Here is an 18,474-nt window from a genome sequence, read left to right as displayed (position 1 = left end):
TAGCGTTGACTAAAGACCTTGACTGAATTATAGGTATATCTTCAGTTCGTTGGCCCTATAGATGCCGACGATTCCACTGTTTCATACCATGATACCACTGGACTAAACAACATCACTACATGGCTCTACGGGTTGGATTTCAGCCGAGAGAGATAGCTCGGAGGTGAAGTGCTGTCTCTTTCGCACCGGCACAATCTTTCAAAAAGCTTATACACCCTTATCGCAGGCGTTTTATTTTGTAAATCAGTGACATCACATTTTTGCTTAAACTGTCCCACGCATACGCATAACTAGTAGAAAGATACAGCCCTTCACCTCCGAGCTATCTCTTTCGAACGAAAATCCACCACTACAGTACTGTTGTGTATAAGGCTGCTTTTTTACATGCAGCAAACAGCTGGATGTAGCAGTAGCAAAAATGCTCAGATTGGTCAATGATTCGGTGTTTTCTTCAGTACTTTGTCATATACGAGAATTGCTGTTTGAAGTAGAAATGAACCTACTTTCTACAGCAGTTGGTTTTACTGCCTACAGCAGAAGTCCCCCCCCCCAAGTAGCCGCCGCCCCCCTGTCACCGTCGCTACTTACCAAGCAGCCAATGAGAGCATTTGAGCTGCATCTCGATTTTTAATTTCTCAAACTATCCGATAGGGGGAACATGGGCAAGGCCGATTTCTGCCATTTTTACAGAGCTCAGTCGCACACGAACTCTTCTGCAGCGAGGTTTATTGAGATTAATTGCGTTCTGTCAATTCGCAGTACATAGTCTGATTCAGAGTTTTATTTGCGTCGTCTCGAAAGGAAGCTTCGAGTTAATATGTTAGCGTTCAATGACTAATAAATCTGTATTCACCGTTGAAAAAGTTTATTGACTGACGACTGACGCCTGGACAAGACTCGTAACACATTGGGAGACAAAACAAAATTGACGAGCAAAAAAAAAGAAAAATGTCGAGTGTACCGCAAGTTTCTAGCGGGCTAAGCAAGCTCAAAAAGAAACACTTTCGTGTTAAGCATCAAAAGGTGAAATTATTTTGGGCGAATGAACCGCTGCTTAGCGTGTTTATGTGGGGTGTCAATCACACGGTAATGTATCACGATTACTTCTTCATTCTCCACAACACGTAGTTCAGATGATAGGTAGCACATACCTATTTTACTTTCCCATGAATCTTTATAAGCTCGATACCGCGTGAAGCTGTTGACAAAAAAGTTGCCGTGCATAGCCAAACCCGACGCGTGTCGACCAATCATTTTATTATTTTATCATACACAAAATTGGCCCAGGGCAATGAATTTCTTATCTATACTTTATACGTTAATGCCTTTCCCGTTCTTTTCTCGTCTCTGCAAATTCTTATTAATGCCATGTACTGTATTTGAGTTGCACGAATGAATGATACCGCAAACTCATACCCCTGGCTAGGCTAAGCCTCTGGTTAATTATTTAAATGATATGCATCGTTTGACGACTACTTCATAAATGACAGTACTTCTTTCCACATACAAGTATATACATATTGCTTATCATCATATCTTTAATGTACGCACAACAGAGACGGATGCATTATGCAACTGTGCCGCGTATGAAATATAAAGATTTGTTGCCCGACAGCTGTACACGTGATATAATACCTGTCTGCAATTTTCAATGGCTTTATATAATTATAAAAAAAAGTGTTTTTACTTGTAAATCGATAAAACAACAAGTAGTCATATACTCTAATGAAACTGAGCGAATAAAAAATTTTAAAGTTCGCTACATAATGTCATGCGACATGCATTCCTATTTAACATAGCTTTGCATTGTCTAAAGTAGTATGTCAAAAATATCAGTCCTGCTATCCAACAGATTCATTGGTTGATAGATATTGCATTTTTTCTTATCTGCTAGATAAAGGGATGTCATCATCACAATCTACCTAGGAGATAGCAAACGCTTCTTTATTGAATTTTAACTTGGCGCTGCTTATCTCATGCGTATGATCAGCTTTAAATGGCTAAAACGAAAAGGAATAGCTGCTGTGGCAATATTCAGAAATCAGATTTCATGAACTGAGCAATCCTGTTAGAATATGAAAATGAAATTCTCGACGTCAGAGAATAGCCTGTTCACTAACGACATTTTAATGTATTACTTTGATTTTTTTTAGTAGATAATCAAAAAGGTGGTATGTTAATATTTATTTATTTTCTTATCCAACAGATAAATGAGTTGAGCCATATCAACATACCAGTTATGCTGCTTCCCGATGATTTTAGGGCCTACAGCAAATTGAAAGTTGACAATCATCTTTTCAATAAGTAAGTTCTAGTGTCCTGTGTATAAATCATGAGATAAGAGACCTGTTTCTAGGTTTTCTATTTGGTACATACTTTGTATCTCTTTGTTCATGGGCACAGTTTTAAACTTCCATCTCACATTTTGAGAACAATTATACCAATGTAATGCTCGTCGTGCCAATTTATCCGAAGGCCGCATGTTTAAGGTCTGTACTTGAGTTATTTTCAATTTAAATCTCAGTCGCCGCCTGTGATTTTTAAGAAGGGTAGGTACTTTAACGTTGTTAATTGTGGAGGTCGTGCAAGCAGTTGGCCTACCAAGATTGGAAATAATCAAATACCTTGAAAAATTAAGCGGCAATTAATGACCGCATCAAAGGCAAATGCTGAAGAATTTTACTTTGATATACTCAGATAATTATTGCATTGATTATTATTCCAGAGAAAACATGCCGTCTCACTTTAAAATCAAAGAATACTGTCCGCTGGTCTTTAGAAATCTGCGAGAAAGGTTTGGAATAGACGACTTGGACTACAAGGAATCTATGACAAGGTGAGATGTCTTGGGATAACATGAAAACTTATATTGGGAAGGCAAATGAATATATGTATACATATATACATGTACATTTCTTTTCTATACAATCTTATATCCAGGGGCTTGGATGCATGAGCAAGTGATAGCAATTGTACAGATCTATAGATTTATGCTTTGTAACGAAAGATGAGCTACCTGTTACAGCTTGGAGCATGAGATTGTATATATCTTTGTTATATTTCAATGTCTACCGATGTCCTTAGCCACACCGTTCTTTAATTTGACATATTAGAGTCTATTATGAGGGCCCAGTAAATATTCTGGCAAACAAAAACTTATGATTGTTGAGTTTAAATGACTTTTGCTAATAGATGTCGGACGTTTAATCCTTCGCGAGCTAAACGGCGGCCAGACTCGGCAACTGCCGTTGGAAGGACTCGGCAATTGGTGCAGCGATCGGCGACAGTTCCCTCGATTATTTTATCCCCTCCTCCTTCTGCAGTTTCACATATTCCAGTTCTTTCTAAGCCGCAGCGTGCCTACAGTCTTAAACCAAAACGTTTGAGGTCAGCTAGGTTTTTACATGAGTTTTTCTGTGCGTGTCGTTTGTGGCTAACGTGAAGAGACAACTTCTTAGTTTGATTATTTTTTCATTATTTCGTTATCCTTTTCAATTTCCTTTCTTACCTTTTGCCACGCACGCCCAAGTCCAGCACCAACTAACACAACTCATCATTTTTGTAAGAGAACTAACCGATTGTCGCAAAGCCTGGCATAGTTGGAAGTCTAATCAGCAGAGATGAGAATTTAAAAGGTGTCTGTACGCGTATACTTACTTGACAGATGTAATTCACATTTATAAATTGGTTGTAATTATGAAATTATAAAATAAATTATTGAAATAGTAATGAATCACACATGACCTCAAATCATCAAGTTATTTGGTCGTGTTCGTGCAACGAAAATGTCGTCGTTTCACATCGAGTTACTAACAAAAGTAGAGTACATAGATATCTACAAATATTATTTGTAATGGCTGTACAACTAACAATATTGGTACCATTCATAATTTTCCATTGATTTATTTATTCATTCAATACTTTCATAAACAAATTGTTGATAATTTTGATCAGTGTTATTCTGCTATAATATTTGACACAGCACTTACAACTGTGATCGTTGGCATGCAAGAATTACAGTGTTTACTCATCCTTCTAATTCCTTTCAGCTTCGGATAAAGGAAATTAGTCTACAAGGGGTTACATTCGGTCATACGCTCGCAAAGCAGATACATCTTTGAGATTTTTTCACGAGCCAAGTAGGGAGTAGATTTATTTAATCTTTGGATGGTGATTAAGTATCATTAGTCAGCACCTATAGGTAATTTTTTTCATCGAGAAACAAAGGCGTTCAAGAGCTACAAAAATTGTGCCCAACTTCTGTAGTTCTCGCAGGACTAACAATAAGTGGTGGAGGTTGTAACTACGAAGGGCCATACCTGAAATAAAAAATTTCAAATGTGTTTTAATATAAATAAAAATGGTTACACATTTACGATCGGGAATATGAAAATGGATTTGTATTTTAGGTGTCATTATAAAACGATAAAAATATCAAAAAATCCAATCATGAGTGCATGCAAAATCGTAAAAAGAATATGTATGCAAAAATTGATGTTAATCCATTGAATGATGTTTGAGTTAGAAGCTCCACCATGGCGGAAAATTTAATTTCGAGATAAAGGCGTTTGACTGCGGTTTTGATGCTGATTTTGTATGAGATGAAATGAATTAGTCTGACCCATAATACACGATTTCTGGGGCATATAGGAGGCCATCCGCCGCAAGTGCAGCTTTCTGACAGGCTAATCTTTCTAGCCTTGACTTGGTTGTATTCAGACGCACAACGGCGTCCTCTATAGAGAGCGATTGTGCATTGTTTCACTTAAGTGCTCATAACTTTCTCAGTTTTCGGAAATTCGACATTGGTTTTGGACTCAAATATGCTTAAAAGATGTAGCTATAGTAACATGTACAAAAAAACGATTATTGAAAAGTTGGGACCGGATGTAACCCCATAAGTTACAATAATCTATTTCGGCAGCTAATCACTTTTTATACAGCATTTGAATATTCCAGTTTTGAACAGATGTCTTGGATAGTAGGCAGAATTCAGAATCAATTGCTACTTTCAGATGCTGATACTCTTGTAATTGACTTCATCTTTCCTTGATGTTTACTGAATTATTTGAGAATCTACAAAACTTTTCATCTTTCTTGTACTCTCTATACAGTTGTTTTGTAATCTTTGGTAATTTTGGCAACGGTAATATTTTTTTTTTTTTTTTTTATTACAGAGGTAATCCTTTATTAATTAACCAAGGAATGATGGCAATAACATTATAGTAGTAAAATAAATAATAGCTAAATTATGTCAGTTGTGCATGCATTGAAGTTGAATTTTATTCAACCAAGTATATACCATTGATCCCCTCAGACCATTGTCATAATTATATTATGTTAATTTGGCTTGATGCACTTTGAACCTGTTTATATTAAAGATGATGTTGAAAGCATGAAACAACTGCGTAAAATTTATCTTGCTTTTTAGATCTCAACCAGTTATCTATGACTTATCAGGTAAGAGTGGCGCCAAGTTTTACCAATCGTACGACAAGTTATTCATCATCAAGACTTTGACGAGTGAAGAGGTAGAAAGAATGCATTTATTTTTGAAGCAATACCATCCGGTGAGTCAATTTCCAACTCTTTCACCATTTGACAACAGAATTGAAAATGCCTGTTAACTTAATTATAATTTTCCAGTATATCGTTGAAAGGCATGGAAAAACGTTGCTGCCACAGTATGTGGGCATGTATCGCTTAACGGTTGACGGAGATGAGCATTACTTTGTTGCCATTAGAAATGCTTTCTCAAATCATCTTCCCACGCACCGGAAATTTGATTTGAAAGGATCGACAGTGGACAGAGAAGCCTCTGATAAAGAAAAGGAAAAAGATTTACCGACATACAAAGACAACGATTTTGTCAAAGAAGGAATGAAAATTTACATAGGGGAAGAGGCAAAGAGAAAGCTCATAGATACGTTAACAGCTGATGTCGGCGTTAGTAGTTCGATGTTGATAATTAATGATTAAATTTGCTTACAGTATCTTTCAATAATAAAAGTCCAAAGCGTTCCATAAACGTTATTCCATTTGCATACAGTTTTTGACACACTTAAATCTGATGGATTACTCGCTGTTGCTTGGTGTTCACGACTGTGCACGAGCAGAACAAGAAAACAGAGAACGTGCCGAGAGAGAAGCTGATGAAGACAATCGCGAAGAAGAAGACGATAGTGAATCCGGTAGCGGCCAAGATACTCGTGGCCCTATGGGAGAATGGTAATAGTTAAAGTTATCTTCGGACTTTATTCTTTCATAAATGATCGTTGAAAGAGTGATATAATGCCTATGAATTTCATGCAATTTATTTTCGAATTGGCACCTATTCTCAAACGCATATTCACCATAGAATCTAGTCTTTGATTTCATACATATACAGTTAAGAATCTTGTTTCACGACAATATTGTAATGCGTTTTTTTTTTTTTTTTTGGTAGCCGGCAGTTGGGCGCCTTTGCGGTTGCAGGGATGTCAACTCCCCCAGAATCCCCGCATACCGCTTTAATGCGAGATTCCAGTCTACAGTATGAAGGCGCTATCATACCTGAGTTAGATATATACGCAATCCCAAGTTCAGATGGTGAGATTTCTAATAATAACTGATCCGACTAACATTTCAGCAAATATTATTAATAGGCTATTGGGACATAAATTGGGGAAAGGGTTGTATTAAAAAAATGATACAGAATCCTGTTGTTCACAATATGTATAGTGAAATACGAAAAAGAAAGAGAAGGACAGATGTTGGATGAGAAGCGTTCACTTTGTTACATTCTTTTCAGGTGCCCCGTCGAAGGAAATTTATTTTTTGGCCATCATAGATGTACTCACACATTATGGCGTGCGTAAACAAGCCGCAAAGGCAGCTAAAACCGTGAAGTACGGTGCAAATGTCGACGGTATATCAACTTGCGATCCGGAACAGTACGGGAAACGATTCATCGAATTCATGAGTAAAGCGATAGAATAAGCTCAGATACTTGATCAAATTCAGGATACATATAATTTGAGAAAAAACAACATTCGGAAGTGATTATTTTTTATTTCCTTTGTTCGAGAGATTTTAACATTGATTGATTAAAACAGAAATTTGAAGTAATTATACACGTGTAAAAAAGTTGAATTAAACTTTACAATTCATTTAATTGTATTGTCAATCACTTTGTTTTGCAAATTCAATTCTTTGTGATGGGGTTGTTTATATGTGATACAGTGATTTCATAATGTTCGAAGCCTCGTAGTTGAAGTAAAAATTTACAGTAGCCAATGTTAAATCTTTACAATATCCAGCTACTTTTTTTCACTCTTTACATAATCAATACTTTTTCGAATACAAAAAGAGCCTCGTGAGTAAGTCACGTCATATTTGTCTGTCGCACCGCCGTTCTATTTCAGTTTGTGTTCAATTCAAATCGTTACAGTTCTCTCATTGTTATTTATACAGCTGCAGAACGTAAATTCAGCCATTTCAAATCTGAATTGAGCCATCAAATGATATGTATACACGTTTTTGAATAGGTGATGTACAACATTGTAGATAAATTGTTTTATACGTTATTATAATATCCCAAACTTTCTTTCATCGGATCCTTTCAATCTTATTATTCATTGTCCAAACATTGCATCATGCAAACTCGTAAATGATTCGATTTTACTGCATGATCAAAGTTTCTTCTTTCCCGTACCTGACCACGAAACATGGTCTATCATACTTTAATGATACTGTCCATGAGGTGGTGTAAGAAAGCGCAAATGTTGATAGACCAAAATATATAATAATGTTATTTGAGCACATTTTTTGCTTGACAAAAATTCACTTTGATTTTGTTGAGCATGCGCGGAAGCACGATGTACGTTTACTATTAAATATAAAAATAATTTGTTTCAACTAATTTCACGATTTCTATACTACAATACTGATATGAGTTTCGACAAAGTTGTTGAAAAAAAAATTATTAAACTATATATATATATATATTTATGTATGTATACAAATATGTGCGTGTGAATGTTATAATACTTGCGAGCTTTGACGTAATATAGAGTTTGTGTTGAAAGTTTTCATCAGTTAATTCTTTAGGCCATGTGGAATATTTTCTCTATAGTCTTCTCTAGCTACATGGCTTCTTATTTTAAATATATTGATGCAAATAAAAGATCGTCAAGTATATTCAAAGAATCCTGGCTAAATTTCAATATTGCTTATGATTTGAGAGACCAATTTAGTTTGCAATACTCTTCTTTTTCTGAGATCTGTGCTGAGTTTATTTCATATCGAAACTTTTAAAACATACTTTATTACACAACAGACAAATTAATTGATGTGTGATCTAAGAATTTATCCAGCTTTTTCAATAATCTGTAGGATGGTTCGTTTATGTAACAATAGAGCCCAAATGAAAAACAAAAAAACATTCATGACTGTTTGAATAATGTTTTTAAGCTTTTTCCTATGCAGAGCAGTCAGTTTGTAATTTGAGGTGAATTGAATCATTCTAATCTAATATCCTTATTGCAATTCAAAGAAGCAAGTAATTTCCAAAAACCTTCACTTCTATGCTTTAACCAGCTTTAAACTTGCACTCAGCAACTGACCTATCTACGTTAGGCAACATTGATGTAACCTTTTTCTATGGGAAAGTGTTGTTACTAATTGTAGAGTACAGGTAGATCAATACTGCGACATTACTTTTGATATACCCATTGTGCTTATACAAAGTATGTCTGAATGTTTTTTCAAGCTTCACTGCCATAAATTAATCCAGTCAGCAATGTAACATTTTTTTGTGATTTGTAAAATAACACAAATATTATAACACACTACGTATCTCATAATACATAAAGTTTATTAATCTGTGAAGTTTCTTTTAACTCTTGTCATTATAGAGATACATATATATACATATTTGTTGTAGAGAGAGAGAGAGAGAGAGAAAGGGAGAGAGGGAGATGGAGTGAGGAACAGAGGGAGTGCGTCATAGTTTATCGCTTTCCAGAAACGCTATGTAAAAGTAATAAATTACTTGGCATGTATGTGTAATAAGTATCGTAATGCAATAATTCAAAACCATCTAAAGATGCAATTGCAGGAGACATGATTACCTGTGAATGAATTCCATTACCCAGATACTCCTTTCATAGATAAACATTTTTCCAATGCGTCATGAATATGTAGTCTTGCAATTTGTTACAAGGTAGCATTATATCATGACTCATTATTTTATTACTAACATACATCTAGCCTCAGTTCAATTGCTCGCACAATTAACCGTGAGTTGAAAAACACTTTTCGTCCTAGTTGGCGTAAAGTGAGATTTTACGCCCGATAAATCCGGTTTACGCCTACGTAGGGCAAAAAATATTGTTTGCACCACGGGCGTAATACTTTACACCGACGTGTGACAGATCGCACTAGGGTGTAGAACTTTGTGCCCTAGGTACGAAAATACCTATTTGCCGCGTGCGTAAATAATACGGTATTCTGACACACTCTTCATTAATTCCGACATAACTTGATTTCAATTAGTGTCTCTGTTTAAAAAATTGCAGCCGAATCACTTGCGCGAGAAACAAGAGAAAATGTTGGAACTAAATTGTGATTTATTTCATAATCAATATCACCCGGACTACTAATTATTTTTACAATTTACTGGTACTTGCTATGTGAATATTTCGCCATTGAAGCTGTGTAAAAATGTGAAACTATGTAACTTTGCAGAAAATACTTTGTTAAGATTCAAGATTGATTATAATGCTCATTCACTAATTGTACCTAGTTGTTGTTGATCCTCAACTTCTCAATCGAGTGAGCCTATAATTATACATGCCCTGAATGTGTGATATATCTTGATGATTATTTCTGATAAGCATGAAACATCAGGAGACTTTGATTTGCACATGGCTGCATATATTAATCTTACATGCAACTAGTATAAACAAATATAATATTCAGCATTTTTAATTCGCACCATATTCAGAATTGCAAATTAATTATATTAAAAATCTAAGTTCATAAATAAAATAAATGATAAAAAAAAAAATAATAGAATTATTAATTTGTTGCAAAATCTTAATTTTTGAATCAATCATCTTTATTAATGTGAATCGCAGGAAACTGTAGCAATAAATTAAAAATAGTGAATAGAAAATCAAATACCATTTTGAATACTTATAGGATGGTTTATTGCTAGCCGGGATACAGGATCAGAATGTATTTCATAGTAAGGCATATTACTCATTCGCATTTACCCTTAACTGCAAGATATTCAACTACAGTGTAACGATTATTTGTAATTCATGTACGACCGATAAAGTAAGCAAGAAACAGTTTGCAGGTATCTACTAAGACCTAACTGCATCTTGAATTTCTTGTCTCTTGTGCGATCCATCGCAAAAAGGTCTATTCGATGTTTGTTTGCAATTGCATAACCAATAATCTTTTGTTTCGTCAACCATGAATCTAATTGGTCTCTGCTTAACTTTTATAAAAACATCTCTGTGTGTGCCGTCACACAATGGTTGCGATTTACTCCTGCCGCATAAGCACCAGTGATAATGTTTTCCAGCTTCAATTCGCATTTTGAAAGGCTTTTTATCATATATTTTACCATTTTCTGCCTGCTCATTGGCAGAGAATAAACTTTGCAACGCATTCTTTGGTATTTTAGGCTGTTCCTTTTCTTTTATAGAGGACGAGAAGGTGACCTAAAAACAGAGTATCGTCAGCGCTTGTTTGTACACATAATAAAACGATACAAAAGATAGGTGGATGAGAATTAGTAAGAAGAGGCAGATAAAGTATTTGAGCGTTCAATCCTTAAATACATGTGAGTATTTCCCCATTCGCAATGCCATTTGATAAACGATTTCACGTTCGGCGCATATTCGCAAAATATCTGTAGCAGACGACAGGCTTTACTTGAAGGTTATATTAGGGTTTTCGGTATCTTACGGTTTCTCAAACTATACGTGTGTACGTCTCTGGCCCGTAATTTTCAATGACTTACGCGTTGCATTTGTAGATATTGATTACATCGAAAACTTTGCTTTAAAGCTCCGCCAACGCGAACTATGGAATTCATAACGACGAATCGTGCAAAATAGGGTGCATTCGTTTACTGAGTGACTGCGGCAGATGTTATTCGTTCACTCCGCGTGTGAAAGCGATAGCAGCGCAATCGGCCGTTCGTTTAAGCAAGGATGTACCCTATTCACGCAAGCTACCTCGGAGGTCCCTGCTTTGGATACTCTGCTCGCAGTATTGCGTAAACGAACGTGAACAAACATAACAGTAAGTTGCGTGAGGCCGGAGAGATTACTGAAGGCTCCGATGGGTCATGCCAATTTAAGAAATTGAAAATTCATTACTTTACCACATATCTCACAGAATTAAACTAATGGGTAGTGAAGAGACGCGATTTGAGCAACTGTTCACGCAGATATCCGATCGGTAATTTATGTCACGTTACTCGCAGATGAGAAACGCAGTGTAAACGAATGCGTCCCTCCTATTTATCAATCATAACGCCATCATTACCCACCAATCACCGCCCGACAATCAAACCCCTCTTTGATCAAACCCATGAAGGATGATCAAACCCTTCCTCTTCTCCATCCTCCGTGGCTCAAGACCCGTAGGGAGAGCGCCAATGTACTCTGTGTTCCTTTCTTTTTGAGCATTTTAAACTTTATTTAACAGTTTAATTTTATTTGTGTTAATCTTTTCCATTAGATCTACGTTTCATCTAACTTAAGCCGCTTGGCTCTCATTGTCAAGTTGCGTCGGTGATGAGAGTGTATAACCTCAAAAAAATTAACCTGTAGACTGGCTGTGACGCGTCATACGGGTCATAAGTGCATAGACGCCAAGCGCAAGCGCAAGCGTTGACTACATGAAACGAAACAGCCAATCGCAGTGCCGAAGATGTGACGTCGGAACGGTACCTAGTGGAAATCTTCAGATGTTAGACACCGGAAACATTCACACGCAGCTACAGCTAGACTCACATCAGTAGTTTGGGTCACCAATTACCGATTAAGTATTGAAATACATCGGACAACGGGCATTCTGTCGCTCTAATCGAACGAACCGAAGGGGGAGAAATTGTTGGATAAAAGATTTAATTTGGCTTACCTTTTTGAGAATATTCTGAGTGTGATGACTTGCAGCGTAGATTGGTGAGAGGGTTTTTTAGCGGAATAACTGACTCGAATATTTGGATATTTTGACTAACTTGGTTTATTTTATAAGTTCGATATTTAAAAGTTCACAAAACGGAGTAACACAGTGTAAGATCTTAAACTTAGTGTGACAAAATGGAGTTGAAGCTCGCTGAACTTTTGGGCAGAGTAACGTTGTATGAAAGTTTTAATGCAAAAGGCTAAAGGATTTTACCGCGAGACTGCACCGGAACAAGATCACGAATCTGGAGGTAGAAACCAAGAGGACGATCGAGTGATCGGTCGCCGTTTTTATAGGGGTCGATCGTTGCGCAGAACGATCCCCCTCTTTAGTTTTTGGTCACCTTTGCGCACTTCCCTCCTTTTTCTAGGAACTAATTAGGGCACGACATCCTCGCGCATGCACGCCTGTTATCTTAGTCCATTAGCTATTACTATATTGTAGGTTTTTACGTATGGTATAATATATTATGGAGTCTTGTATGGTATAACGCTGCTTGGTGCGGTGGTGTAGGTGCGTGGACTTTGTTCCGTAGTTCTCCGAACTGCGTGAGCTTTTCGTTGAGGCGCCAGCCCCCTTTCTGGCCCCCCTCAGCCACTTAACTTCTTCCTGTCTACCTCTTAATGTTTTTGCTATCTTGCTCGTTACAAAGCCCATATTTCATATTGGTTACCCGTCGTTTGTTAGTTTTATAGCTGTATCTATATAGAATTACATATGTATTATAGTCGACTACTGTCGTTGTTAACCTGGAGTACAATAGCAATTGTTTATGAACATAGTTTGTTATTTGCTTAACATTATTAGAATCGCGCTGCTGCGAATATCCTTAGTTGTTTGTGTTATAACTATCTTAACAGATTTAGAGTATTTAGTAATTTGATAATTCATAGCTTTAGAGCAGGTTTACATGTGTGCTTTTTGTATATAATTCTCTTCTGTAATTGTTAATTCTTATATTGATATAAATCGGCTTGGAAGCTTCTAGAACGTTTTCGTTTCGTCGGTAAGTTTCCTAATGTATTCTCTAGGTAAAGCTCTGTGTGGCTCCACATTGGAGATCTGCATTGCCTTCAAAACGTTGCGCGTGTTGCCTACATTACGGCGTTACGGAAGAAGGTATAGTTCATGCTGGGTAATTAGTATTCACGGTTTTGATGGTTTTGCAGTCTCTGGTTTTATGGGTATTGCAGCAGTGCTATCTTTACATTACGTTGGTTATGCATTTATCTATGGTTTTACGGTCTTTTATACTCCAGGCTATATAGTAAAGCGTATGTTGCTTATAGTACAGCTCTCAGCTCACAATGCACAAATGGCATTGTCGAGTGCTATATAATAATTGGGTATAATCGTGTTAGTTAATTATGGTGTTAATATGATAGTGATATATAATAACGTATAATAATATTATAGTTCTCTGTAGTACGAAGATCTCGTAACATGGTTTTTAAGCCTTGGCTAGTGAATTTCATAGTTATTTCCATCTAGGGATATTCCAAATAGTTAGACAGTTGTTTTAATTTCTTATGGTTACAAGATTCTCGTACTTCGAGTTTGGTTAGTTGATAAAAGTAACATGCAGTAATAATAGTCGATAAAACATACGGACGTTCCGGTCGGATGTTACAAAGGTTTCCTCAAGGAAGCTCGAGACCTGCCTTGAAAGAAGGAGGCCAATAAGGCTCCTTATTCTGTCGAGGAAGGTCTATGAAACGTGAAATGAGGAACAAGGAATCCTTGTCCCTCGAGGAAGGACTATGAATACGGGTATAAGGTTTTGAAATTATAAGAGGTTGTTTTTTAATGATTGAACTTCAACTTCGCTGCTCGTAGTTTATCCATGATTAAAATAATATTAATGTAAGTAGTATTACAAGTTGAAATATAATAGTATTCAAAGTCAAACAATAAAATTGTACTTTGAGGAGTGTGCCTAGGATGGAATATAAACGCATCTACTTTCAGACAGAGCAACCTCTTATTACTGAATTTCTGTATTACACTGGCCCTACGTTTGTCCTTAGTGATCCCTTACTAATCGGATTTTAATATTGAACTGGCGCTTCGAGTTTAATCTCATCCTATGCTCCTAACAGCTGTACAATTTCGGTTGATAGATTTATTACATCGAGTCACCAGCAATCTTTTGGAGGTAGATTAATTATGATTGGTTCACACCAGGTTGACCTAATTTCGTACCTCCGTCGTGACCTAATAAGGTCTGCTTCGCATACCTCGCCTAGCTTCTAGCTTGCTTATAGAGCTGCCTTGCAAGGTTTTATAATATTTGATATTCGCTTGTGACTCGAGATATATTTCAGAATTATTCCAATAAATGAAATATTCTTATAATCAAATTATTTGATATATATGTAAGTGTATAATATGGTACTTAGATCATTTGGATAATTGTACGAAAGGCTGCACAGCTTTGCACAGCTTGTTGAGTACAATTATTCTACATGTAATGTCTTAATGGATTTGCTGCACCCTAGACATTAATTCTAAATATTTTAATATTTGATAATAAAATAACATCGACTTATAAGAATTTTCATATACGATCAAATATATCCATTGAGGCTTCGAAACGTTGACTGTTGCTGTCCACCATTCCTGAGAATGTAGCCTTCGCGACAGAACGTTGTACCTTCAGTCAACGGTTGTACTGACCGTGGTATAGCATGGCTTGAACTAGATTTTCCGTCGCAAAGAGATTACAAATATATTAAAATGAATACATTTTACTCGGTTTAATATTATTTAGGTTATCTATATCATATTGAAATAGATCTGACGATATTCTTCAGATACTTGGGTAGTATGATGAGAATAATAATGCAAATGGACAATGTTTAATATTATTAATATATATAATATTAGATATTTGAATATTATTATTTGGATAAGAATATTCTGATTTAAAATGCGAGTGAATACTACGTGAGTACAGAGGAACAATATTTCTTATTACAGGCGTTTTAAAGTATTAATATTGTATAGATAAATAATAAAAAACTGGTGATTTCTAAAAATTAACGACGGAGCCAGGAATCGAACCTGGCGTCTAGAGATGCTTGACCGGAGCCTTACTCCACTAGACCACTAGCCGCCCTGACTCTGTTGTCGTTAATTTCTCTCTTCACCAGTGAGTTCAAATTTGTCTTCTTGTGCTTGATATGTGTGAATAGAACGTTTTCGTCTCTTGAACACCCGATGTATGAATGTATGTAGCTGAATGTTTACATGTTGGAATCTTACGCTTCCGATGGGAAGCCACGCAAGACGGCTAAAGTCGTCTAATAAATGTCGAAAAACTGGTGATTTCGAAAAATTAAGGTGGTCTAGTGGAGTAAGGCTCCGGTCAAGCATCTCTAGACGCCAGGTTCGATTCCTGGCTCCGTCGTTAATTTTTCTAAATCACCAGTTTTTCGAATTTATACCTCCCAACAATGAACTTCTCGTAATTAATGATATTCACATCCGCATATCATTTATTACACGGCTTTGGCCATCTTGCGTGGCTTCCCAGCGGAAGTGTAAGATTCCAATATGTAAACATTCAGCTACATACATTCTTACATCGGGTGCTCAAGAGACGAAAACGTTCTATTCTTAGATAAATAATATTTGGTTATTAGTATTTAGGTATTATAATATAAAGAAACTATATCCATGGTTATATACATGTATATAGGTGTTGGAATGTAAGTACAATATTTTCGGTTACAAGAGTTGATTATATTTATGGTGTCCTTACCGACAGAACTACGCCGCGTGAGTGGGATTGCCTGTAATGCGGCGCAGTCATAGTCTCTCAGAAAACCTCCTTTCGAGGTTTTCTGTTGGCTAATATTCATGCTAATGATACTTTTGAATAGGTTGAATTATAATCGTGGCAATACCAAGATCGTGCATGAGAATCTTGCAACTTTCAGGTAAGTTTGTTAAAAGTCCGGAAAGTCTGGACTTGCACTTGATACACAACTTAGGTTGGAGTACCAACTAAGCGTTATTTGGTAACTCTAAGTTTATCGCAAGATTCTCATCATATTCTCATACTGAGGTCAGTCATGGACTGCAGGCCTGGTTACTTGGGACCAGCCCCCGGACACTCATCACTGCTCGTATACTAAAAAATTGTACGCGTCTTGTTCCCGTTTTTTAGTTCCTCTACTTGGCGCTAGTAGTAGACGTCTGACACGCTCGCTGCCATCGCTAACCGCGCGCAAGCTCGTCAGGTAACTACTAGCGCCACTAGTGGTGGAAATTGGCGGCAGAATCGAGGGACATTTTGCGAACCACCTTTAGCACCGTGTGTCAGGAGCACGGTCTTACATACAGGTCTTGCGACTCAATAGAATTCCAATGGTAGAAAGTGGCTCCTCTGTTGAAGAAAAATCCAGATGGAGCTGCGATCGAGGGATGCATCAACATAACCTACAATGTTTGAATAAGCCACGGTCTTAGGATTCCACGCCCATGTGACGCGCGAGCGCGACTATCGTCATCCTTGTCGCACCGGGCATCCCTCGATTGCAGCGACGCTAGCGGCTTGACACGTTAAGAGGCCCACGTCGAAACTCAGAGTCGCAAGACCTGTATGTAAGACCGTGGTCAGGAGACTGGTTGGGACTATGAAATAGAAAGGAAAAAATTGTGGTGGGTAGGTCGGATGCTACCGTAGCGTGGGTCGAATTTATGGCAGGATTGGGTATGATTATTGCATGCTACTGCAGCACAGTTTTCCTTGTAACTGTCACGAGTGCACGAACTATAATGTGATTCGTGTATACATGACTCAAGTTATATGTATAAATACTGATAGCCTTATGGGACTTTTCGTAATTGAAAATGGACGAGATAAATTCAACGTCAAGCGGCACCCTCTGCGTCCTTCCTTATGGGATTATGTAGTCGAAGAAGTAAATCAAATGGTAGGGATATATAATTGTTCCTATATGTATGTACCTTATATGATTTCTGTACATATGTTTAATACTCAACTCATACCGTGAACCGAAAATAATAATACGTATCTTCAGTCAACACCCATATCTTCATTCCGAAAGAACATGCAGCTGACGTGTATAAATAATTTCTAAGCTGACGTTAAATTTCCGTGGTTTTTTACAAATACAGTTAATTGCAGCGAAAAACCCAGACCTTTCTACGCAAAAATGCTACTAGTAAATATTTTTTGGAAATTAGTTGAGACTCGATTGTTACTAACGTTTGAGTCCATGCTGTAAGAAACACCGATGAACCTCAGGCAATCATTATCACAAAAGTAGTTTTAAAAAAATTTAAAGATGATCAAGGTTCTTTTTTTCAAGTTCTACTCATATTACCTGGTTAGATTGCGACTCTGTTCGCTAACCCCCTAACACAAGATTGTTCAGAACTTTACTATCAAGAGGCCCAGATTATAATTACTTATATCTGTACACTTTGTTATACGTTTATGGCAGTGATATATGGCAGTTTATTGTTAGGAATTTTGAGTTTCAAAATATGTATTATCGACCAAATCGATACTATTTTATCCGGAACTTCAGCACTTTTCCGGTAACCCCTAATAACGATATTACCCAGAGGATCCGATTGTATAATAATACAATATATATATAGGATATCAGAAACTAACGACTGATATCACCTAAGAATGGATTTTTCGGATCTTTAATAATTAATTTCTCATCAATTATCTACGATATCTCGGTCAAAAAAACACAGATGAAAGGTTTTGCAGCTTAGGTAGAAGAAGAATTTCACGAAGTGAAGAGGAGACATTGGTAGAACGTTATTGAGTTACATTATATATGTTAAAATTACAAGAAACTTTTTAGAAATTTATGTAATTGCTTAGTAATCATCCAAGAAATATGCATCGTTGATGAGTTATTGGAACGGTATCGGCTTCCGGTGGTGGCCTGATTGTCCGTTTTGAAGAAATATATGTAGGTCCGTTAAATTCGAAGCGATACTAATCCTGTGAAGATCACCATCCAACAATGCCTGTACTGGTCTTTGGAATTGATGGCGCGGCAGCCAACTTATGCGTAGACCGTTCAGTTATTGATGCATCATTTGTTTCGCGTTTCACGAATTTATCCTCTGAAAGTCCGGCCTTCCTTTCTGTCTACAGTGATATGATTTTATGTGTTTAATGTGACGAAACATTTCTTATGCGATTTTTAATTGACTCTAAAATCAAATAATAATATTGTAACGTTTTAAGACGTTGCAAAATAAATATGGATTCGCGAGCTTATTTAGTGA

At 36.7% G+C, this 18,474-nt stretch overlaps 2 protein-coding genes and 1 long non-coding RNA gene across 5 annotated transcripts; 1 reads left to right on the top strand and 2 right to left on the bottom strand.

The window, feature by feature from the left end:
* Positions 1-685: 685 nt before the first annotated feature.
* LOC107220998 (phosphatidylinositol 5-phosphate 4-kinase type-2 alpha) lies at positions 686-10,389 on the top strand. Of its 2 annotated transcripts, XM_015659833.2 has the most exons (9): positions 686-1,086; positions 2,207-2,304; positions 2,726-2,836; positions 3,193-3,387; positions 5,432-5,570; positions 5,647-5,946; positions 6,050-6,228; positions 6,446-6,588; positions 6,791-10,389. In XM_015659833.2, exons 1-9 carry the CDS (start codon positions 949-951, stop codon positions 6,976-6,978), a joined length of 1,491 nt encoding a protein of 496 aa, XP_015515319.1. In that variant the 5' UTR covers positions 686-948; the 3' UTR covers positions 6,979-10,389. The 2 variants fall into 2 exon arrangements, with proteins under 2 accessions (XP_015515319.1, XP_015515320.1); XM_015659834.2 differs by lacking the exon at positions 3,193-3,387.
* On the bottom strand, positions 4,223-6,108 carry LOC124294043. The gene is made up of 2 exons (XR_006903936.1): positions 5,990-6,108; positions 4,223-4,319 (listed from the first exon to the last, which is right to left on the bottom strand). It is a non-coding gene; the product is annotated as an uncharacterized LOC124294043 (long non-coding RNA).
* Positions 7,346-11,325, bottom strand: LOC107220991 (CDGSH iron-sulfur domain-containing protein 3, mitochondrial). 2 transcript variants are annotated; one of them, XM_015659816.2, is made up of 2 exons: positions 11,015-11,325; positions 7,346-10,712 (listed from the first exon to the last, which is right to left on the bottom strand). In XM_015659816.2, the coding sequence occupies exons 1-2, from the start codon at positions 11,087-11,089 to the stop codon at positions 10,350-10,352; spliced, it is 438 nt and encodes a 145-aa protein (XP_015515302.1). In that variant the 5' UTR covers positions 11,090-11,325; the 3' UTR covers positions 7,346-10,349. The 2 variants fall into 2 exon arrangements, with proteins under 2 accessions (XP_015515302.1, XP_046593590.1); XM_046737634.1 differs by lacking the exon at positions 11,015-11,325 and adding an exon at positions 10,833-10,999.
* Between the last annotated feature and the right edge of the window lie 7,149 nt (positions 11,326-18,474).

This window comes from Neodiprion lecontei, chromosome 4, assembly GCF_021901455.1.
Source record: "Neodiprion lecontei isolate iyNeoLeco1 chromosome 4, iyNeoLeco1.1, whole genome shotgun sequence".
NCBI classification, from domain to species: domain Eukaryota; kingdom Metazoa; phylum Arthropoda; class Insecta; order Hymenoptera; family Diprionidae; genus Neodiprion; species Neodiprion lecontei.
This window is presented reverse-complemented; position numbering and strand designations above follow the sequence as displayed.